Raw genomic sequence first — 24,397 nt, forward strand, 5'->3', positions numbered from 1 at the left:
TTGACTCTTGTAGCCTTCTTGAACCATTGACTCTTCTAACACAGGATTCTTCGTTTGAGCTAACTTCAGATTGTGTAATGCTCGAATTAGTACTGTCGCCTTCTTTTTAACGGAACTTTCTTATCTGTTTTCAAGTGTATGCTTATTACTTAGTAACATTTATATAATTCATAAAGTACCTTGATTACATTTTTAGATGTCAAATGCAAAAAAGAAGAAGACAAATGTAAAGAACGTGACATGTCCTTTCATTCAAACACGCCACATCTTTATAAAGTTATATATTACACGAGTAGGGGCCTAATAAATTATTTACATTAAAAAGAACATAGTTTATCATCGAAATAAATCCAAATAAATGCAACTTCGTTGAAATTTTACAAAGCCTATTTACAATAGAAGTATAACAGATTGACCCATCTCACCAGAAAGGGCACCACCTGCAAACAAAAAACAAAAACAAGAAAGTTTATTCACATTTTTTGCGTCGATCAGTTGGATCATTTATTCCAGAATCTTTTATCCTCTGTGTCAATATTAGATTATCTCATAGCCAAAACTTATGCTAATGAAAACAGATAAGCAGAGGAGTGGAGAAGAACATACCCAACATAGTTTTGACAAAGATTTTCATGGGAAGTGGCTTGGTCGATTAGCTTTTGAACCTGAACTTTCACAGACAAACCATGTTCGACTTCATGAGAATCTCCTCCGAGCAAGTTATTGTGATCAGCAATGGGATTGCTTGGACTTGCAGACGTGGAGAAATCACGGCCTGTAAGCTTATTACTCATACGTTCCATTACAACTACTGCACGCTCGTTCAAAACCTCATTTGCATCTCCAAGCATATTCACAGCCTGACACAATCCAACAATCAAATCAACCACAAAAAGATTATGAGCAAAACATGATAGCAAGAGAGAGAGATTATCAAAAGAAACCTGAAGAATCTCCTTCTCTCGAGTACTCCGTTGTGGCTGAGGAAGGTCTATGTCAGCAGGATCTTCACCTACTTCCTCAGGTTCAGTAGGACCGTTGGGATTGTTGTTACCGAATTGAGGGACTTCATTGAAATTGAAAAGACGCCAATTGATTAAAGGATCATGCACAAACGCCTCCATCATTGCCATTACACTGTCTTTGTTGGTTCTGAGAACTTGCATAACATTTTCACATGTCGAGCGGAAATTTCCTTCGATGCCACTTACTTCCATTGCTTTCACAAGCATTCTTGTTAGACGGAAAGGAACCTAACATAATTTTTTAACCAATAAATCTCTCATCATATCCATTTTTAATACCTCCACAATTATGATGAAAATACCTTTTCAGGAAACTTTTCTCTATTCATAGATGCCTCGAAACAATCTCCAAAATCAATATGCAAGATTTTACCACTGCAAAAATCGAACCATTGATAAAGAAACAGACCCAAAAGTAGGATCTTTTATGTAATGTAAACCTGTTTTTTTTTAAAAAAACTTTATGTACCTGTGTCTATGTAGCATAAGGTTACTTGGGTGTCTATCACCTAACCCAAGAATATAACCGACCTGACACAATAGTATTTCAAAAGGTCAAACATGGGTACATTCTTACTTTGATGCCAAACAAAGTGGAGAACAAAGGATGAAAGCAAGCAACCACATACCATACTCATAACCGCTAAACTTCTAGTATAGTTGGTTCTTCTCTCCAGCCATACCTCTGACGACCGACTTTTTAACCAGAGAACCTACCAAGGAGGAGATTTGAAACAACTTAGTATTCCAGAATAGTTACTTTACCCATACTACAAGTTAGAAATTCTGAGTACCCTGGACAGATCATTTCCCTCTGTGTTTTCTAGAGCATACTCAAATACTTCAGTCTTTGCTATGAGCGGCAGAATGTCATAGTTTTGAGCAAAACTCAACATATGTTTGTGTTCTTGATTAAGAATGATCTGGAAATCCAGGAAGGCATGTTTAAGAATAAACGTAAACTGCAGATAGCTTCAAAATTGAAAACAATGATGACTACAAGACGAACATTTCGCGCATCTCTGTACTCTCGAATAAGATGGTGAAGGGTATCGCAGTTCGGAACCCATCCAATGAGTCCACTATTGGGAGATAGTGGTATTACTGAATACCGTTGGATGGCCAGATCTTTTTCTGCTGTCTTTCTGGAATTCTCGAGCAAAGTGTTCACCAAACCAAAAAGCTGAAACACAATAATACATAGGAAAGAGATAAGTCTGATCCTGTAGTTAAGAATACTACAACTGACTTCATGTTTTGAGAATCACCTGCATAACACGCTCATCTTGCCTTAGATCTTCATGTCCCTTTAACAAAAAGGCGTAGTCCTCGCCATCATTTCCGTGAATAGTCAACTTCCGTGGTCGTTGCTTTGAGGTTATGACAACAAGTTTGCGTGAAAACGATGATATCGTCACAACGGGGGCATCTAATTTAGAGAAATACGAAGTATGGATGTAAGCACGGAGGCTTCGGTTAAAAACACATATCAGCAAAGACGAGCATTAACAGTTCAATATTGTACCTGCACGGTATGTTCCAGGAACAGCTAGCTCCAAGTCACGGCAGAGCAGGAGTTCAGGAGAAACAGACTATCCAACATGTAATGTGACAGTCAGATCAGAACCGAGCTAAAAAAAGAAAGAGAGAGAACCAAAGAAAAAGAGAATATAATTACTTCCAAATCCAATGCCGTGAGACTGGCCAGCTGTTTGTCAATCCGTTTGAAAACGTGATAGTAAAGATCCCAAGCCTAATTCAGAAAACAATTGCAAAGGAAAATATGTCAATTCCTGTCCCTTACCTAAGATGACAAGCAAGAACTCAACTACAATTTTGTTTTAAATTTTCGGTCACCTGTGTTAGTTCAGCTTCTTGTAAATTGCTCTTGTAATTGATACAGCATTCATAGGCCTCCAGAAGTTCGTGACGGTATGCCTGCATCAACAATAATACCCTAACTTCAGTTGCTGACATGGAAAAACATCACTACGTTCACATATGAGAACAAAAACAACAGAAATTCTCTGATTCTGTCAACGGGAACCTGATTGATCTAAGTTCTTTAAACACCAAAAAGAAAAAATAACCACAGATTGCATAGCAGAAAAAATTGGATGCTGCAATGATGTACGGTTCTGTGCTAGAGAAAGATGAAGTCACTTATAACCAAAGCTCTGTAAGTGTACCAAAAAACACTATTTTATACCCAAGTTCAATAACCTGGATTGAAAATCGCCCTACCTCTATAAATGCTCTCTCTTGTATGGTCGTATTGTCCTTTCTTGCACCTTCTTCAAGCATCTCATGTAATGGTTCAAGTACTTTCAGCATTCCTTCAATGTTTTGTTCACCAAAATACAAACGACTCGCTTCTTCTAGAGCTTCATGCCACATTTCATGCCAAAGTATTGAAACCCTGATAAGTTCATGTGATACAAGTTGCGCCTGTTTTTTTTGTTTGTCGGAGTAGAGGAAAAGGGTCAAGCTCACTTCAAATAAAATATTTCAAATAAATCCACAAGACGATGAATAATAACCTGATCGACAAGTGCACCACTGTGCTGGCGAACTTTATCAACGACCTCTTCAGCTGCAGCTCTCCGAAGATTGCTTATTGATTTACATGCAACTAGAAGTGGGTACATAAGTGCCTGACAACATTTGGAAGAAAATAGTCAAGGAAAAACTATGCATTCCAGAGTTCGTTCCTAGTATGATAATTAACGGTAGAGAAACCAAATGTCTAACACCAAAACCAAAGTGAAGTAAGTAAATTTGCGATCAAAATGGCAGAGTAAAAAAACTAATTATATTTTTTAATTCCCATCATAAATTGGTGGTACACATAAAGGGGTTTAAACTTAGATTGATGGAAAACTGCAAACCTGTGGGTGGTTTTCTCCTATGCGGATGAGAAGAGACTGTATCAGTTCCCTGACAGCACGATTATTTGAATGTATCCTAGCAATTATTTGAGGCAACACAACAAGCCATGTGTTGATGCTGACATGAGTGAATCCTCTTTCCAATGCTGCTTGGACGTCAGCCGTAGCTCCATGGTTGAACCATAACGTGAGAAGACGCAGTATATCCTAAGGAAATGAGACGGAAAGAAATAATAGTTCAACAAGAGCAGGACAGAAAGGTATAACTTAATGTAAGTAAAGAAAAGAAGAGAAAATCACGGTTTGGTAAGTGAAACATGGAAAAGCCATGGAAGCATGCACACTTTACCTGTAAACTATCATCAACTCCTTTGGCATTAGCTCCACATGCTATAGAATGAAAATATCCAGTGACTGCAGCAACAACGAACTGAGAGGCAATTTGACCTCTTGAAATGTAATGAGACATCACTGCAGTATTGAATAACGCCCACGTGTGCCATGCCTTAGCCCATTTAGGAGCATAGATGGTAGATTTGCTAAATGCATCAAGAATTTCTGGAACAGAGCATTATATTACCAAAGTGTTATGGTCAGACAGTTTGACTACACTTACACTGTTAAAAGTAACTACAATTCACCTTGAATAGACCCATCATTCAATCCGGGACAGAGTGCCCACTGCCATGTTCCCAGTTTGAGATTTACACGTGCAAGAAGTGGAACATTTACGCCCTTACTAGATACCATACTAGCCAGCATGTCAGATTGAGAGTGTGGCACACTTGAAAGTTCCCTCGTCAGAATCTATAAACAATTAATTAGATTGAGAGAAGAAACGGCATTGCCATTCAAGCAAAAATGGGAAAATGTGAGAAAGAGAATAAACGCAAGTAACTAATACGAATAAGCATACATGCAGCTTGGTAAATGCCTCTTTGCGCTTATGTTCCTCTCCAAGTGACCACTGGTATTTTAGGTATCCAAGCATCACTTGTGGAGGTCCGTGATATTGCATGTTTTCTGGCGATACTTCTGGATCAAACTACAAAATAAGGATCCCAAATTAGACAAAACAGAATAAACCTGGCATAGAAAATCTTACAACCAAAAAGCAAAAGGACAATACTGGCAAAAGCTTGAGAAGAGTAGACTTCGCCTGACTAATCCTCCCACTCTTCCGACAAAGCGAGGCAAACTTGATCCAAGTTTCAACATCTTCTGTAGGAGGTAGCACAAGTGCCCGAACAGCCAAAAGTGATTGCCACACCTGAACAGTATTCGAGAATACAAAGTATTAAAAATGGGACTATCATAAGAATAAGAGTCCATTCCATAAAAATGTCATTGAGTTTCCTTGTTTGCTTATTGTTTAGTTGTACCTATGATGATACACGCTTTAACTAGGAGACTGAAAACGAAGCTACTTTCTTTATATATCAAAATATGAAAAATAATAAATCAAACTTGATATATTAAGAAAATGCTGCATATGTTCCTTAAAAAGATTCATTTACTGAAGTCACCACCATACAGCAATGTTTCATGCTTAAAATACCATATGACTTGTCACTCATTTCAGTGGTTCAACTAACATGTAAATACCAGAAGCAATTTACCTCCACATTACGCTTAGATCCCTGAATCCGCTGAGTCCACATGTTACGAATTAGGGCTCTCCGTTCTTCAGCAATGGTATTTCCCACAGGTAGCGTACAATATTCAATTACCTATTACATGAAGGAAAAAAACACAGAAATAAGAAAGATTCATCATGTATATGTTAATGCATAATATGATCAAACAAACATTTACACTTCTCTCATGTTTTCCCTTCAGCCTTAGGCCGTCAGGGAGGGTGGACAGGAGAAGAGATCTTAAATAAATTGAGATCTGACCTCCTCTAGTTCTGACAGTTGCTGGACACGAACCATATTGCCGTAAGCACGCTCATAGCTCTCCAAAACCTGCAGACTCGCAATTATAGACAAAATAGAAAAAGGCAGGTGCGAATTTTCACTCAACATAAATACACAAGAACAACTAAGAAGGCAACCATAGCGATTACATGATGCTTTTACAAACAGGTACCAAACAATAGCATGCCCAAAAAGTTGTCTACAAATCAACAATGCAACTAAGATGTTTTTTATTATTTTTGTTCTGTACTTACAAGTTCCAACAGACCAGGGCATTATGGAAAAGGCTGAGACTAGCTACAAATATCCTTGCTACTTTACTTTTGATCCCATATTCACAAACAAATGATGCATAAATATTATAAACAAAGCTAGTAAGCAAATGCTGATATGATTATATGAAACTTACCAGCGCTGCAAGTTCTGTGGCAAGGCATTTCCTAGCTCTTTCAACATATTCCCGCGCCTCATCATACTAAAAAGAAAAGACAAAATAACCAAAGGCACGCACTCACATATCTAAGTGACTGCAAACATTTTTTTAAAGAAAATCTGCTATGATATAAAGCACAAAGTATGGGTGCAAGCGTACCTTCGCCCTCCGAACTAACAGAACAGCCCTGAAGAATGTGCCATCCCTGCTTCCATCGCCACTAGAAGAAGGGCTTGCTAAACCCCTAAGCTTTGTTTCATCACCATCATCTAACCGAGACACATATTCCGCCATTTGATCCCACTCTCCCATATTCCAAGCGGCATTAGCAGCCTAGAATAGTCACACAAAAAAAAAACAGAAGACATCCATGTAATAATGTAGACGTGTCACCCAATATAGCATAAGAATGTGTAACCAACCAATGGTGCCATTTCCAGACGAGCGGATGGCTCAGCTGGACTCCAGTATTCTTTGCAGAGATTGTTGAGCTCATCCCATCGTGCAAGTGCAGCGAGACATCTCATTTGTCCTACATTATGGTCAATAAGCTACAAATTCAGGACATTATATTAAAGGGAAGGAAGAACATCATAAGAAAACTGTAATCAATGATCAACAGAAATAATTGCACTGGACAAAAGTTAGGAGAGAGCAGCCATCAGCTTATGAAACTACAGGAGATGAATTCAAAGAGGATGTAAGCCACTTAAGATACTACTAAAAACTCATAAAATCATAGAAGATAAATGGCAGCCTTCACAAAAATAGGAAAAACAAAAAATAAAATAAAATAGACGAGTAAAAGGCTTCATGTGGATAGATGTCTGGAGCTTATGCACATAAAACAAATGCATGTAAGTTTGGTTCTACCAACCAGTGTCTTAGAGCGAGAATGTTACGAATGATGACCCATAATTCTCTATGCAAACTAGCTACTCACAGCCTGACAATACATATCGACCCCAAAAACTCATAAAACCTTAGATTCCACTCCCCAGAAAAAAACATTATATGGAAAGACAAAACACACGAAATCCTCCCAAAATTAGTATTGGTTACCTAATGTGGCTTCTAATACAAGATGGGGATTAGATGTTTGCGATGCTTTCAAAGTGTACGCCTTCAGCGCATCATCCCATCGCTGCAGCTTCTCATACCTAGTAACAAACACTATTACTGTTTTTGACTAATTGGGATAAAATAAACTAGTAATCGCGCACAAGCTTGTGTCACGCCTATCTAGCAGAACCGGAAGTAAGTGTATCAAGGTCGAGAAAAGTCCTGTTACCATGATTCTTTTAATTGAACATCAAGATGTTGTTGAGCATAGGTCAATATGCCGACAGCAGCCTATGACAACAAATCCCAACTAATCAATAATGACACAGAACAAAGATGGTGAGGTGATAGAAATAGCATAAAAAACTAAACATACCTCGTGCTGGTGTAACTGATTATTTATGTGAATAAGAGCCTCGACAACAGCAACTGGGTTGGCATCCATCCTCCTCGACCGTGGACCTTCAAATTCCATCTCTTTATAATGCAAAGCTTTGGCAAAAACACGGCACTGTGAAGTTGAAAATCGCACCATTACCAAGAGAACCAGATGAATGCTTCAGCTGAAAGGACAGAAGTGCCATATCATAAGAAATACATGACGCAAACCTTTTCAGCAAGAGCCCCCAGGAGACGGATATCAATGGGAAGAGGCTTCTCATCATGTTCCATAAACTCTGCCTAAGAATAGTATAGACAAAATCAAGCTCATGTGACAGGACCAAGCAACAAGATCAAACACAGAGGTAGATTCATTGTGATTTTAAAAGTATTGACTCTTTATCAAACCTCCCGTAATATAGGTTAAATGAAAACAGCTCAAGCAGAAACTCGGGAACCAGTGTCAGTATAAAACAAAACAAAATCTACGCATCATGTTTCCAAGAATGCTTAGAGATTGTTCAGTTGAAACAGAAGACGTGTTTTCCAGTAAAATGACTAATTAGGTAGAACCACTAAGGAAATGGTGACCTTAGCAGTTTTTGTTTCCAGTCTAGCAAGACGTAGCTAACTCTTTACTGAACACACTGTATTCGCCTAGGCTTGAAACACTAGTACTCAATTAGCAAAACCCTAGTTACGAAACATGCATGATTTTCTAACAGTTTAAAAAAGAACGTACCAAATTGAGTAGTGTCGCCAAAATCTCAGGAGGGATATTTGGAGACGAAAACGCCATCTCCAAGCTCGTAACGAACTTCTTTTGGCTAGCCTCATTCAGCTGCGCCCAGCAACTGACAAAACCAGCGGCAAACAATTCTCTCCCGACAAACGGCTGCAAAACACGGACATTAAAATGCATACCCTTATAAGAGAGGAAAAGAAAGAGTATCAATGAAACACCTGCAACTGAGCAAGTTTTGCACAAGTTCTTAATGCTGGAGATGGAGACTGTTTAAGTAATTCAATACTAAATTGTCTCATCCATTCTTCCCAATCTTCCTTGGTACTTCGTTGAGAAGCTTCTCCAGCTGTCCGTAGTCTACCATCATTAACCTGTTAGACAGATCGTCAAAAGAAAATAAGTAACAGTTTAGCTCTTTCAAAAAAAAAAAAAGACTAAAGAAACTTCTACAAGAGGATTGCGCTAGACCGAACACATATACAGTTTTGTCTCTGTTTACATAAGCTGAAGGACTGCCCACAGAGGAGTGTAAAAGGGGGGGGGATATTTTACAAACTTATTGAAGCAGATGAGTGTGCGTTGTTATAGACACTAGACAGATAGGCACCCATCAACAAAAACAAACAAGCGGGTTAAAAAAATCAGCCGTATTCAGCTAAGCAACCCTACATTGGGCAATCACTTCCACGACTTGTCTCCTCCACAATATGCTTACTAATCTTCGAACTAACAAGGGCACATACAGTGAAGTCATACTAATAATTAACGTGTCATCGACTAGAAAACTACCGACCAGTAAGTTCTACAATGTTACAGTACAATAATAAAAACTTGATAGCAACATTTTAACACATGGAGGATCTGTGTGTATAAAACGACCACAACAAAGAGTACCTGATGGTTTTTGTTGTTTCCTTCTTCAAAAGGATCGATCTCATTCTCAATTAAAGGATCCCTGATAACCTCAACTGGCAGTCGCCTACTTAACTGTTGAGTTGCTGTTGTAGCTACAATCAATGGTTCACGTCTCCGCCAACGAGCATGAATATCTTCAAATTCTTTATGCTGCAAAAGTAATGTACATTTAACTTTTACGGATAAAATTTATACAAGGAAATCTGTTTGCATGCAAGCTATGATACAAAATACACGACGGGTGAATTTAAAGCGTTATTTTATGTAGAAGATAATATAAAAATACCCGTAAGCGATGCTTCAACAAAAGCTTGTGAACTGATTCAATGAATATGGTGAAGTCCTCTCCAAGAGCATGAGCCAAACAGCATAGTGCATCCACAGCGTCCTTCCGCAATTCATCATTCTTACTGAGAAGATAGCAAAGATCTCATAAGAAGATTTACACGTGAAACATGAAACAACAATTCCATCAAAAACTCTTTAGTCAAATCGATAATGGCAAATAAAATTCCACGATATAAAGAATTCTTATATCGGGCCACGCAAATTTATAACCCAAGAGCAATTTGAACCACATTGAAAAACGGGTTTGTAACAGTAAGCAATCACAAAATGGAAGATAATGATAATAACTAGTTTTCTGATAATGATAATAATTAAACTCTTTATGATAATGCCTTGCCAACGCTAGGATGTTATGGATGTCTCATTTCAAATCCACTATTCTTAACTGAATGAACCCAGTCATTTTAAAGAGAAACCCAGATAGCGACACAATGCCTAACTATAAAAGAAGCATTGTAGAAACACCTTATGAAGAAGTAACCAATACACTGTTTTCTAAGTACAGACAATCAGCATGCCAAGAAAAGCACAGATATGCTTTCAAAGAGATCGACTACAACTGTTGAGCTTTTCAGTTTTCATGAAAAATTGGAAACTCACCCATCTAATACTAGCTTCAAGTGATGCACAAGAGAGGAGATATGACCAGTAACCTGAAGATACACGGGTAATTAAAAGGTATAACAAGAAGATTAATATGGAACATTTCAAAGGATCAGCAACATAAAGAACTAAAATAATAAATCATTTAAACAACAGCTACTAACCTGAACACATGGGATCACTCTTGTCAAAGTTTTGATGGCATCACGTCTTATAGCTACAGGAGCATCTACTTTGAACAATCGAATAAGGGCAGGAAGGAGTAAATGCATGTGCTCATCAAGTGTACCTGCACTTATGCACTCTAAGGGTCAACCAAGGTATGAAAATAGAAACTATAGAGTAAAAATTTGACTATTTAAAGATCATATATACACAAAACGACTATGACGATGCCAAAAGAAAGAGAAGTTTTGCTGACCGCCAAACACTTCGAGTGTGTGGAGAATATCAGGAACATAGATGTAATCATTACACCGCTCCGCATCACCTAATACTTGGATGAAACATGGAAGGATGACTGGAAGATAAGTTCTGAATTCATCATTAAGTGCCAAGCAAAGATGTTCCAATAGATGCAGAACCTGGTGATCAGCAATTTAGACAAAGTGCTCTCCATAACATATATGCCAGTAAAGCAACTATAGACTGCATACAACTTACCGGAAGACCACGAGAGGGGCGTACAGGACCTGGCAAGGTGAAAGATGACCATAATTCAGAGACTAGTAAGAGCAGCTCTGGAAGATACTTCCGTATGTGCTGTAGACAAATAAAATAAGTTAAGAGTTACACAAAGTCATTCGTATTTTAAACATTAACTACAAATGTTAATGTGGATATACCTGCCGCACGATGGAAACAAGAGTCCCAAGACCCCATGTAATGAAGTCCTTTAAGTTCTCATCAGAAGTGCGAACAGTGTGAAAAAGCTCAGGTAAAACCTTGAAGACAAATTAGTAAAACGTCACAGGATGCTTATAGTGCATAAAAAAATAGCAGTGAACCATCCCTTCAGAATAATAATAATAATAAAATAAAGTCACTTTAACCTAAGACAATGTTGAGAAATCTAAATATCTGACTTCGAGTCACCACGCAATACAATTTAATTGAGCACGGAAGTAAAGTAGCAGGCATGCGTATTCAAAACTAAGGAAACACACAGAAAGTTCCGATCGTAGGTAAAACGGAGATATCACTGATTGAAAGCTGCCAGAAATATATACCTTTGGCAAGTAAGGCACGCATCCCAATCCCATTGACTAACCTCGCAAAACAAAAGTACGGTAAAGTTGTAACGTGTTCATTTTTATTTCATCACAAGTATATCCTATAAACAATCAAAATGGCTTTGGTTACCTTGAAAATGATCATCAGTGACCTAACAACCCTTTTGTGGTAGCTAAGAAGTGATGGATCTCTAAGAATTCGCATAAGGGAGTTGATAGCAACCTATAACAATGCGGAAAGTAATATGAGCACAATGACTACAGTTGCAAAATGTTCACATGGGTTAAGAACTACCGTTGAGTAATAATCCTCAGATGTAGCAAATGATGGTCGGAGTTCCACAGGTAATTCATCAATCGACGGAATAGGTTGACCTGAATCACCAGTACCGCGAGGAACTTCACCATGTGATCCTGATAAACTTTGTTGGTTACGTTTGTGCACATGAGGATCCAAAGCACCCATAATTCCAAGAACCTGTAGATAACCAATGTTTTGACATAATCTATATTCTAGAATAGTCTAGCTTAGAAATTTATTTATCTAGAAACTACCTTGAGCACTTCTCGTCTGGTTGACCACAATAAGTCACCCTTCAGCAATTTCAAGAGTAAGCCAAGCAACAACGGGTATTCCTTGTATGGAGTCACAACATACCTACATTACAATAAAGGGGAGCCGTAAATAAATTTGCAGGGAGGATTGTGAATTTCTGGAGCCCCCTTGATATTATAATAGTTATGTGCACAATTTATAGCGCATGTGTTACGAGCTACTCAATACAACTTGCAAGTTGATCACCCCACTACTCCCAAGCATGTCTTCTACTATGTCGTCAACATCAACAATACAGTTGATTATATCTATGCAGCATAGTACAAAAGGTAGTGGTAAATCAATCTTTTTGCATGACAAAGAGAGAATACCAAGACAATGCCAGTTCTGACACCAAAAAAATCAATCTATCTCCAGGAATAATAAGCCATCTCATGTAAGAGTAAGACGAACAAGAAACTATCAGAATGATCTGCCACGGATTGAAGGACTGCCTAGGGATAACAATCTTCCCTTTCATCTAGAATTTGATAACTTCTAGCAGTTTGTTCGATAAACATGTAACAAATTTCTATAAACATCAACAGCCTAAGAATTAGGCTCCTAGCTAGCCAATTAGAAAAAAATTGAAGCCCCGTATTCATGTCAAATATTCACTTGCAATCCATTATTTCCATCTAGTTCAACCAGGCTTTCAACAAACAAGATAGTGGCGTTTTCTTAGTTTATAGAAAAATTAGCATGCTCAAAGTCACTTAGTAACATTATCAAATATTAATAAAAACGAAATTAGTTCCCAAAGAAGGTAAAAGTCTATTCCATACCCTGTACTTTGAACAACTTGACCAAGTGTCGAAACAGCCACCTCACGTTTTGCTACAGCAGCTCCATCCATTAAAGCCTCAACAATCAAAGGCATTAGCTCAGGAATATATTGTCTCATTGCTAAGCCACCCTGAATAACCAACGGGAGAAAATAAAAATAAAAAACAGGGGAGGGATATCTTAAGCCAAACCCAACAAATAACAGCTAAAAAGGAAATAGAATTGACATAACTCTTTCATTTAAAAGACAAAAAAAATAAGGAAAAAAAAAGTACTCGCTAGGCCATTCAAAATTATGAATACGCTTGCCAACACAGCTAAGAAGAGTCGAAATACGACTGCAACTTCCACGTGCAGTAAAGGCACACTACATTTTACCGACACTTAATCGAGAAACCACAAACTTACCACTCTTGCAAGATCCCCAACAGTTACGAGAACTCCAATAACAATATTATTGTTAGCATTCACTCCAGTTCCCTCACTAAGTCTTGCAACAAGTGCCTGGAAAAATAAAAGAATTACAACCCCGTGAACTACAATAATAGGCAAATCATCTGAGAAGTGGAGAACAAAAATCAAACCTTTTGCACAGGAGCAACATATGGGAGAATGAGCCGTTCACAATTTCGAACTAAACAACCAAGGAGCTTCGCACTCTCTTCTCTGCACTTGTTATCTGCACTGCTGACGTTACAGTTGAAGTCAATGCAACAGATACTTGATAATAGGAATCAAATCTTCATATAAGAACTAATGAAATTTGCAGTTACCTCTGCTCAAGATCGGTTAACAGCTGTATAAGGTGGCGACGAAGTGCTGGAAGAACGTATGCTGGATTTTTTTCGGATAACCTCCCAGCAACTGAGATGGCATATTCTCGGACATCAAGATCCTGTTGAACAGTGATTCAAATATATGAACAGTACATAACTAAACCGATAAAATAGGCAGGTGGAGTGAAACACAAGCCAAGCCTTCTATCAAGTTAACAAGGGTGTAACACGGATGCATTTCGTCACTCATTTCCGTGCATCCCCCAACGTAATACATGCACTACATCCACAATTCAACGTAACACGGACTGTTTTGTGACACAAAAGAAGCTAAATAGTTGACCAAAAGTCCAGCTAAGTCTGGGTATCAAGAAGTTATGTAGGAAGGGTAATTAAGCAACTAATTTCATTAATTCACCAAAACTGATTCCAGAAAGCAACACAATTCAATGAATTTCTGTGATTAGGGTAATTAAGAAACTAAATTTACACCAACGAGAAGAAAATAAGTGATTTGTAACAAACTAGAATTGTCGTATGACTTATGCTACCTTTTCAAACAAATAACATATCCATACCTCATCATTTAAGGAAGCGAAAATAGCAGTCAAACTTTCAGCCTGTGCTAGATAATCATCGAAACATTGGTTGCCATATAAGGCAACGAAGATAGACTTGCGAACAGTTACATCAGCATCCGCAACAGCTGTCCTGAGAAGCTTCTCCACAATCTACAGAACCCAAACATCATCTCTTACGCAGTCAGAAAAAACTGGAACTGCTACTGGGATTGCAATTATAAATGACAACAAGAAACAGATGGCAAACAGGAATTGAAACTTGAAAATGTTAAAAAGAGCCCATTGTAATAATAGAAAGTGAAGACTAAAGACAAGCAATAAGAAAAAATATGTAATGGGGCTTCAGTATATATGTAAAACCTCTTCCACAAGGCGCCTTCGTCTTCCTCCAGCTCGAGTTGACCTGCTAGAGCCAAATTGTGCGATCCCAGATAAGGAATTTGCAACTAGTTTACAGCAACACAAAGCAGCATCTTTTCTTGTGGCTGCATCCGCATCATCTAAATAAACAACAACCGACTCCCGAGAAAATTCAAGAAGATCATGCCCCTACCATAAATCAGAAACCCAGTAAATAAGTGTCGTATTCTTTAGAAATGTTATCGGCAAGTAGCACTGACCATGAAATTGAAACGAGCCAGAGTCTTTAGTGCTAGTTGAATTTGTGCTGAACAACTAGGTTCACTAGACTGTGGTGTCATGCTAACTGTACTACCTCGGACCTCGGTGGTAACAGGAGGCTCTGTCTGAGAATAATTATATCTTGAAAGAACCAATGAAATGCAATCTAGAAGCCGATCTTGTACCGTTGGCAGCAACAAAGGAATGCTGAGACCCAAACAAATTGTCAAGCATTGAAAGTTTACACATTAATGCAAATAGCAACAAACTTCTACGGTGTAACGTTTACCTAATGGTTATCTGATCAAGAGCTTCAACAAGTGTAGAAGAGAGACCAGAGGAAAACATCACATCTAGAAGATCTCGAACATGATTTTCCACGGTGGATCCCATTGCCTTTGCGATGTTACCAACACAAGCCACAGCTTCAAGCAAAGGTCTACCTTTACGTGGAGCAATCTACATGGAAAAGATAATCAAAGGAAACTCTTACTAGTCCAGCTCACAAAAATAGACCGAAGAAAATGCTAAACACAAAAATACAAATTTAGAAAACCAAATTGACCCACCGCTTCCCGCAGATGAGACATAATTTTCGGCAAATAGTGGATAAGCTCACCATCCAAAGCACCAGCCATTTCCCCAAGGGCGATGAATCCACTGGCACGTTCAGACGGTATTTTTAACACAGTGAGAATATGATTCATGCATATCTGCAAGAAAGGAACTCATATCACGTCTTCCGCATAGATTTTGATTTCAAAGAATCTCTCAATCACCTACCGTTAAATAGTTTGTAACAAAGCGGTCACGAAGAAAATGAGCAATGCGAGGCAGCAACGAGGTGATGCTAAGGCGAACAAGGCGATCACGATGTTCAAGGAATCTGAGGACAATTTCAGCAACTTCTCTGTACCTAGACATCATGAACTCACCAGTATTCCTGTACACGAACTCGAGCATTAAGTCATCAACCATAACACCAGAGGTACCATTAAATCAATTTGGTATAACAGAAAATAATACAAGTTTTCGAATTCAAGAATCATTTGTTCAGGTATATACTATACACTGAAGAGTGAAGAAAGAAGATACATGATATATTTTTTATTTTTTTTATTTAACAATGTAAACTACAATCAAAGAATTCACATAGCATCATTGGAACAAAAATTCTTCTAAGAGAATAAATTTGGGTGTGGGACTATTGCAAAGGATGGCTTAAGAATACAAATTCACTGCTGCATTTACCTCAATAGTTCCCCCACAGCAAGTAAAGAACCATGAATACTATGGACCGAAGCATTACTACCCAACCCATCCTGTGTAGCTTCAAACATCCGATAGTACCTGCAAAAGCCAGATGGATAGAAGATCAGTTAACTTGATTTTATATCATAACAAACAAGGAAAACTCAATTGCTACATTGTGTTGGCAACAATATATTAAACTCCAGTAGAAAGATTGCAAGTAAATAATAAATTTGACGAAAGTTTCAAAACTTTGTAGAACATTAAAGGAATACAATCCAGATACACAGGTTCGCTACGTTTCCAGTCGAGACGAATATATAGTTAAAAGGTTTAGTCCATGTTTCGGGCGGCGACACGAGCCTATGTAAGTTGCATTTGCACAATAAAAAAATGCAAAGCACATAACAGGATAAGATTACAAATGAAAATATAGATCACGTTTCCAAAATATCACAGCAAATATGGTAGGTACTAAACACTTTAGGACACTTAATAATTTTCAAGGAGAAAGGAATACGAACCATTGTACTCGCCATCGAGTCTCCCTTTTCTCAATAACACGAAGGCAAGCACGTAAAGCCTCAACAGCTCGCTCTCGTACTTGCAACTGAGGATCCCTTAGTGCAATCCAAATCGCATCCACAAATTGAGGGACATGAACGTTAAAGACAGTAGATGCATTTTCTGCCATCTCCTGCAATGTTGCAAGAACATAACCATATCCGTATTAATTTACTGGATTGAAAAGCTATCCTCACTACCTTTTTCCAAATATCCATACTCCAACATATTTGTAATTGTATGTAACCAAAACAAAAACAAAACTAAAAAGGTATGCTTTTCTGTAGGGTGCTCTAAAGGACAGGATACCTTTAAAATTAAAACAGCGGCGAAACGAAGATGTTCCACCCTATCTCCGTGAAGCCAATCAAAAGCAGTTTTCATCTGTGACCACAAGGAACCAATACTTGAGCCCCTATAAGCTGAACCAATTCATAGAAAGGGGAACGAAACAGAACCATACCTGAAACTCCACTTCATCAGAGGTCATAGCTCCACCAGCCAGGGCAAGATGCCCCAACACTCTACTAGCAAGCACCAAGATTTCAGGCTCACGCTGCGACTCGAACACAGTCCTCATGTAACCCGCAAACCTTGACACATTAGTAGCATTCTCACCAAATCCAATCTCCGTCAACTCGTCGATGGCTCTGAGTCCACCCATGTTTTTGGCCCCATCCTTGCTCTCAATTAAATTAGCAATCCTGTCATACAACTGCTCCATGAACCTAGAGGAAGCTTCACCGCTAAGATCACGAACTGCTTCCTCTACATGTTTCCTAAACGCCAAAGAAGCTCCCTCCTAATACAACAAACAAAAACCATCACAACTAATATCAGATACTTTATGAACACAGCAACACATCAAACCAACTAAAATTTCGATTCCTTCAGATAATCCAAGAAAGCAAGAGACTTTTTATCTGGGTTTCTGCTAATTTCAATGATCAAATGGAATTAAGCATGACAAAAGAAGAATACTTCGCACTGTTACCTTGGGATTACCAATGCTGCAAAGGTCAGCGATGACCCGGTTCAAAGTGTCGAAGCTTCCGCCGCCGGAAGCAGAAACTGCAGGCCCACCAAAGCGGCCCGATTGCGACGGAGAAGATAGGGATGAAGACCGTCCAGCCGCAAAAGATTGCGACGAGGAAGACATCGATGAAGGTGCAGTATCAGAAATCTCACAAAAACCCTAAATCTAACCCCTTTTTGGTTCAACAACAGTGGGTATTAGAGAGGGTATGTACAGAGGAAGAGAGAGAGGTATCTTCAACACATCGTGCGTCGAAGAGAGAGAGAAGCGGAGATCGCAGGAGAAAATAAGATTTTTTTTTTACAAAAATCAATTCGCTTTTTTAGGTTTTTTTTTTGTGCAGGTTCTTTCAGGCAATTTAAATAAATAACTGTTGACCAAGAAAATGTAAATAAATATCTAAATAAGTAGTTTTTTTGGAGGCTGAGTTACTTTTGATGTTGCCGGAACGTTAGTGAAGTCAAAGACGTTGTCAATGACAGGGCCATTTACGTTAGCTGGTTCCAAGCAACCAGTGCGGACAAGTCCGGCGCCTAAAGGAATCCAAATGAATGATGCCCCTCTACTATTAACTAAATTTACTATACTTTTATGTATATAATCAAATAGTACTAAGTTTTTTAAAAAAATAGTACAGAATATTATTAAAAGTTAAGTTTTTTCAAAATATAAATACAAAAATACCAAACATAATTTGGAGCTCATTTTGTTTGTTTTGCCTTTTTATTTGCAATTCAATTGGTTAATTTCTGATACTATTTTAATAGCATTTTCTATAAATCCAGAGAAAACAAAAAAAAGTAGTTTATAGATACCAAAAACATACAATAAAGTACGCTAACGTTAACTTTAAAAAAAAAATTTACAGAGTTCAAAAAATATTAAAAACCTTTGATAGTTTTAAGTTTTTTTTTGAATTGCAGAAGTTCCTAACAAAATGTTAAACTTGCAAAAAAACAAAGAAGAAAAAAAAAACTACTCCGACAAAGATAATTCACAATGAAAGAGTGGATGATTAATTTAATTTTATAATATATCATATTCATACATCTATTTTAGCAAAACCAAAAACAAAATAAAAAGAATTTAAGAGAAAATAAATCAATTTAATAAAACAAAAGAAATAATCAAGTTTTGTTTGATTAAATTATTATCTCATAACACATTATTTAGTATAAGATATATACTAAAAGAAATCAAGAGTTGTTGAAATATAACACATTATCTATTATTACCAAAAGAGGATAAGAAGGAAGTGGGTTTCTATTGTTTCCAACTTGTGAGCGGGGAGAACATCAAGAGAAGCTACAACCACTAGACTAGAGTAAAAATTGTGAGATTTGGCGCCCCAAAAATATTTATTATCTGTGGCGCTTAAAGCCCTAGCTTCATGGGCTTTAGTCCAGGGCCGACCCTGCAAAACACTTCTCTTTATGTTTAAGCTGACCACAACAGGCCATACGTAGAAGGTAACCAAGCGTATTTAATGTCCACCATGAAAATATATTCATTCCCTTGGAAATTAGTTTGGGCATTTCTTTAGATCCGTTATACCTCCAAATTAATTAAAAAAAATGTTTAGGGGAGATGATACTTTCTAAGATGTTTTATGCAGAAAGATCACAAATCCATGACCTATCACCCTTGACAAGTATCTAATATGTGACATGTAAAATCTATAAATATCACGTAATAGACAGAGTTTGGTATGGGAGAAAAGCATTTGATGAGATATATAATTTTAAATAGTACAGTATATTGTTCTTGTAATCAGTTTACTCTTTGTCAACGTTAATATAGACCACTTTATGTTTAAGCTGTATATTATTGGCAAAGGATAATGATGCCAAGTAAGACGTGCGTACTCCAATTTCAAACCGGCTCATCTAATTGCTAACTCCTCTCTAAGTGATAAACAGATAGATGACTTATGCATTCCTAATTGTCTCCTATCAGCTCATTTCATATTTCAAATCTAAAGAAAATAATCATTTACAAAAAAATAATTTAAAAGATAAATAAGTTCAAGCTATTTATGTACAACTTTAGCTATTTTGCGTCAAATCCTTAACTTTTCTGTTATTTTTTTTTTAATCTTTATAAGTTTTTTCAAATAATAAACCGAATGTCGGTTTCAAATATGCTCCTGCTTTAAGAAAAAATAAAAATACTATCAAGTAGCGGTATAAGAAACTATACCAACAAATTTCAGTATAAGCAAACTATACCAATTTTTTTTTCAAAGATTGTAGGAAGACACAGGAAAAAAAATTATTCTGCTAAAACCTAGGGATGGGCACTTCGGTTATTTTTTCGGTTTGGTTCGGGTTCGGTTTGGTTAGTTCGGTTCTAGTATTTTTCCAATTGAAATAAGGGCTTTTTGCAAATATGACTCAAAACTTGAAGTCAAACACAAAACTTACTCATGTTTTTTTAGAACTTTGACTTGCCTCTTTCACCCCCAAAGTTCAGATTATTCACGAAAATGCCATCAATTTTTTTTTTTGAAAATGCATATTTTGTTCTATCATTCTCATCTTCCTCAAGTATTCACAATATTGTCATTACCATCAATACACCAACCACCATGAACAACCAATTTGAAGCTCTTAATGCACCTAAAAATCGATTTACACTCTTTATTTCTCAATTCTTATGAACCAAAAACAACATCTCTTTACTTTCTCTCCATATTCATCCAAAAAAACCCAAGATTTTGATTCTAAAAATTTTATTGTTCATAGAGCGGTAACTTTTGTTTGAGATTCTGGGTGCTTGGAGATGACTTTTATGTGCTAAACAAGTTATCTCACTGGTTGAAACTATGAAATTGGTTTTTTCAGATCTGTTCGTCCAAACGACTTACGGGTAAGTCGTCTGGTTGTAGACGACTTCCATGGAAGTCTTCTGGTCAATGCAGAAGTTAATTTTGCAATTGACTTTTAAATGTGGTTTTCTAGATCGCAGGAGAAAATAAGATTTTTTTTTTACAAAAATCAATTCGCTTTTTTAAGTTTTTTTTTTGTGCAGGTTCTTTCAGGCAATTTAAATAAATAACTGTTGACCAAGAAAATGTAAATAAATATCTGAATGAAAGGTCTCACCAGGAAATTAATCTTATGATGTGTAAATTTTTTTTAACATAAATAAATATCTGAATGATCTCACCAGGAAATTAATCTTATGAGGAGAAGGGATTGATCTTATGGTTATGATTTTATGAACAAGTCTTTTATAGCCTGATCGTTTATTAATACTCAGCGCGTGGGAGTTGAAAGAGAGGCAATGGCTTTTGTAGCAAATGAGGAGAAGCAACGGACACTTCATTTGATTGAGATTCTATATTTTGGAAGTCTTTTTTCTTTGTATCAGGCGATGAAGTAGTTTTTTTGGAGGCTGAGTTAGTTTTGATGTTGCCGGAACGTTAGTGAAGTCAAAGACGTTGTCAATGACAGGGCCACTTACGTTAGCTGGTTCCAAGTAACCAGCGCCGGTCCGGACACGTCTGGCGCCTAAAGCAAACCAAATGAATGATGTCCCTTTTCTATTAACTAAACTAGGGGCATTGCCACCGCGCAAGTGCGGGGTTGTGGATAGAGTTCTTGTTTCATCTCAATATTTGATAGGGTTATTGTAGTTGTGAATTTGCGTTTTGAGTTGTTTTTCAAGTTTTTTTTATTGTTATAGGGTTAGAGTTGTGATGATGAACTGTGTATGTATTGTTCTCCACTTATGAATGACTAAACTGTGTTAGTAATGTGATTGATATAGTTCGTGATGTTGTTTGTTGTGTCACTGAGACTTATTGTTTGTTTGTCTTTTTAATTTGTTTTTTTGTACTGTTGAGAAAACATAAATTATATTAAAATTATTGAGAGTACCTTTTGTTTCTAGATATTTTTTTCTCCAGTTTAGTTGTGTAAGTTGTGTGTATTAAGTAATATTTTTTATTATCCTTATTATTATTGTTATATGTTTTTATTTTATTTTTAAACTTGTTGCTCTTACCGGACCTTTAAAACAAATATATAAAAACTTGTAGAAATAACTATAAAATGAGTGACAGTTCTGAGTATTTGGGTTTTAATGGGTTTTAAACGGATTTATGTATTTCTCATAAGAACACAATAACATTGGCCTCTTGACATTGGGCATGTAAGCTATTTTTATAAGACAAGATGAGTGAGCAGGTGGAGATGTTGTTGCTGCCTTTGTGTCTGTCGGGATTGTCTATTGTATCTCCTGGTGTGCATGTGTTTGTTTATCTTTTATTTGATGGGTAATATGTAAACAAAAATCATTGTTAGTTGTATTTATCAGAATTCGTAATTTACTCTCCTTTTTTGTTTAGATAATTTCACTGATCTTGGTTGTCATCTTCGTCTTCTTCGTTGCGAAAGTAAGTTTGTAAATTGTTAAATAGCTGGCCATGTAGTGTGTATTTGTTTAGATGACTCGATGTATGTGTCGTTGAATTTTAGTTGAAGTGATTGGTTTGGTATATTTGTTTTGCAGTTTATTTCTAAGATTAAACAAAAAAAAAGGTGATCATTAATGATTCGTCTCTTTTGGAATTCTAGTTTTTGGTGTTTTGATTGTTTGGGTTATTGTGGTTTCTTTTAATTTGTAAAATAAAGGTTTGTGTAAAATTAGTTTGATAAATAAGAGAGATAAATAGACGACCACAGATTTTGGGTAGGAAATATTTTTGATTATTGATGTTAGCACAATATAGATAATAATATAAAGAGAATTGTGTGTTGATTGTTTCTTACGGATCAATGAGGAGACTGATAACGACTCGAGTTGTTTCTTTGGTAAGGTCAGAGCCCTCGACAGAACGGATTTTTCCACCCACATCTGCGAGTTAAAAAATCAGTTATGACATCGAAACATAATATAAACCCAGATGCAATATGATAATATACCTGGGAGTTCTAGGTTTGTGTTCGCAATCACTTGCAAATTGTCGAACAGTCTAATTATAACTGGAGATTGATCTCAGGAGCACCTGTGATGACTTCATCAATAATAGTTGGTGAGATGAAATAAATGAAGAATGGATGGTCAGTTATCTTGTACATGCTTGAGCACCTAGCAAACTCAAATCGATCGACTTTCACAATGGAACCGGCTTTCAAAGATGGCATGTAATGATTAGCACGTCCGACGGGAATAAACCCATGAATCACGGAATCTGCAAATGATATTATTCAACAAAGAATCTGAAAATTAATTAAAAAAAATTATATTAAATAAGTGTGATAAATCAAAGATTAACTTACCTTTTCATCAAGGAAGAGAACCGTGATTTCCATAAACTCACTGTCTTTCTTGAAGTTCATGGAATCCCAGAAGCGAGGAGGTTTGAGGCTATACTCTGACTACTACGACCAAGACGGAGAGATTCGAAGGTTGAGTGACGGACGCCTGGGACGCCGGTTTGAGGAACTGGAGAGGCAGAGAGAGACATGTTTTAGAAGATGGTTAAAACTAAGAGGAATCAATGAGTTTTGTGGAGATGCAGATTGGGTTCATCAAAGGTGAGAATCATATATATAGGGTTTACAGAAGGGCTACAAATCAGGAACATTTATGATCAAGCGATTTAAGATGGGGAGATGAAGAGTTCACCGGTGAAAAATAGATTACGAACATACACACGGCGCAACTCTGTAACTCAGACTTGTCTGAGACAATGATGAAAAGAACTCTAACTCATGTTAAACGAAGACAATTTACAATATGGGAAAACTATAATTGTTTCTTTTTTTATATAACGTGATGAATCTCATTTAAAAATGAAACTCACAATACACTTGTAGGCCCGACCCACAAAGAAAACCAAAGAAGCAAGGGTTTCCGACCTTCATAAATATATGTTAGTTTCGGCCATCAATGTACAAAGTATCCTTTAGTTTAGTGGTATAAATGTTGTTGTTTAAATCTCAAACCCGGGTTCGAGCCATAACTTTGACACTTTTTCACACTTTTTAAAAGTGGGGCCCACAAAACGCTGACGTGGCGCGCTGAGGAGAGAGCAAAAACTCAATCATTATAATATAGATTTACTATACTTTTATGTATATAATCAAATAGTACTAAGTTTCACAAAAAATAGTACAAAATATTATTAAAAGTTAAATTTTTTCAAAATATAAATACAAAAATACCAAACATAATTTGGAGCTCATTTTGTTTGTTTTTCCTTTTTATTTGCAATTCAATTGGTTAATTTCTGATACTATTTTAATAGCATTTTCTATAAATCCAGAGAAAACAAAAAAAAGTAGTTTATAGATACCAAAAACATACAATAAAGTACGCTAACGTTAACTTCAAAAAAAAAATTTACAGAGTTCAGAAAATATTAAAAACCTTTGATAGTTTTAAGTTTTTTTTTTTTGAATTGCAGAAGTTCCTAACAAAATGTTAAACTTGCAAAAAAAAACAAAGAAGGAAAAAAAAACTACTCCGACAAAGATAATTCACAATGAAAGAGTGGATGATTAATTTAATTTTAATAATATATCATATTCATACATCTATTTTAGCAAAACCAAAAACAAAATAAAAAGAATTTCAGAGAAAATAAATCAATTTAATAAAACAAAAGAAATAATCAAGTTTTGTTTG

General features: G+C 36.6%; 1 protein-coding gene across 2 annotated transcripts; it reads right to left on the reverse strand.

The window, feature by feature from the left end:
* Positions 1 to 225: 225 nt before the first annotated feature.
* LOC106424457 (serine/threonine-protein kinase TOR) lies at positions 226 to 18,095 on the reverse strand. Of its 2 annotated transcripts, none has more exons than XM_022705157.2 (56): positions 17,720 to 18,095; positions 17,189 to 17,527; positions 17,035 to 17,109; positions 16,686 to 16,858; positions 16,162 to 16,260; positions 15,694 to 15,853; positions 15,480 to 15,623; positions 15,200 to 15,369; positions 14,910 to 15,117; positions 14,650 to 14,838; positions 14,287 to 14,439; positions 13,706 to 13,827; positions 13,517 to 13,619; positions 13,341 to 13,436; positions 12,932 to 13,062; positions 12,107 to 12,209; positions 11,847 to 12,029; positions 11,682 to 11,774; positions 11,549 to 11,584; positions 11,165 to 11,263; positions 10,983 to 11,081; positions 10,741 to 10,903; positions 10,484 to 10,608; positions 10,317 to 10,369; positions 9,655 to 9,778; positions 9,348 to 9,518; positions 8,672 to 8,824; positions 8,451 to 8,603; positions 7,937 to 8,008; positions 7,704 to 7,838; positions 7,557 to 7,618; positions 7,328 to 7,425; positions 6,688 to 6,797; positions 6,425 to 6,598; positions 6,242 to 6,307; positions 5,812 to 5,880; positions 5,533 to 5,643; positions 5,043 to 5,183; positions 4,830 to 4,958; positions 4,555 to 4,720; positions 4,263 to 4,471; positions 3,914 to 4,120; positions 3,566 to 3,679; positions 3,270 to 3,473; positions 2,883 to 2,963; positions 2,704 to 2,778; positions 2,551 to 2,617; positions 2,294 to 2,454; positions 2,035 to 2,208; positions 1,820 to 1,948; positions 1,655 to 1,738; positions 1,495 to 1,556; positions 1,328 to 1,400; positions 945 to 1,253; positions 607 to 860; positions 226 to 440 (listed from the first exon to the last, which is right to left on the reverse strand). In XM_022705157.2, the coding sequence occupies exons 1-56, from the start codon at positions 17,882 to 17,884 to the stop codon at positions 422 to 424; spliced, it is 7,437 nt and encodes a 2,478-aa protein (XP_022560878.1). In that variant the 5' UTR covers positions 17,885 to 18,095; the 3' UTR covers positions 226 to 421. The 2 variants fall into 2 exon arrangements, with proteins under 2 accessions (XP_022560878.1, XP_013720666.1); XM_013865212.3 differs by having other exon boundaries at positions 13,517 to 13,616; positions 17,720 to 18,094.
* Positions 18,096 to 24,397: the final 6,302 nt, after the last annotated feature.

This window comes from Brassica napus, chromosome C6 (genome assembly GCF_020379485.1).
Source record: "Brassica napus cultivar Da-Ae chromosome C6, Da-Ae, whole genome shotgun sequence".
Classification (NCBI taxonomy): domain Eukaryota; kingdom Viridiplantae; phylum Streptophyta; class Magnoliopsida; order Brassicales; family Brassicaceae; genus Brassica; species Brassica napus.

Excerpts from the sequence above, each read along its gene's own strand:
- LOC106424457 (XM_022705157.2), bottom strand. The coding sequence starts at position 17,884 with ATGTCTTCCTCGTCGCAATCTTTTGCGGCTGGACGGTCTTCATCCCTA. Across the intron at positions 11,585-11,681 it reads CACTGATGATCATTTTCAAG|TCAATGGGATTGGGATGCGT; the intron begins GTAACCAAAGCC and ends TTGCGAGGTTAG. Across the intron at positions 4,959-5,042 it reads CTCTTCTCAAGCTTTTGCCA|TTTGATCCAGAAGTATCGCC; the intron begins GTATTGTCCTTT and ends CTTATTTTGTAG.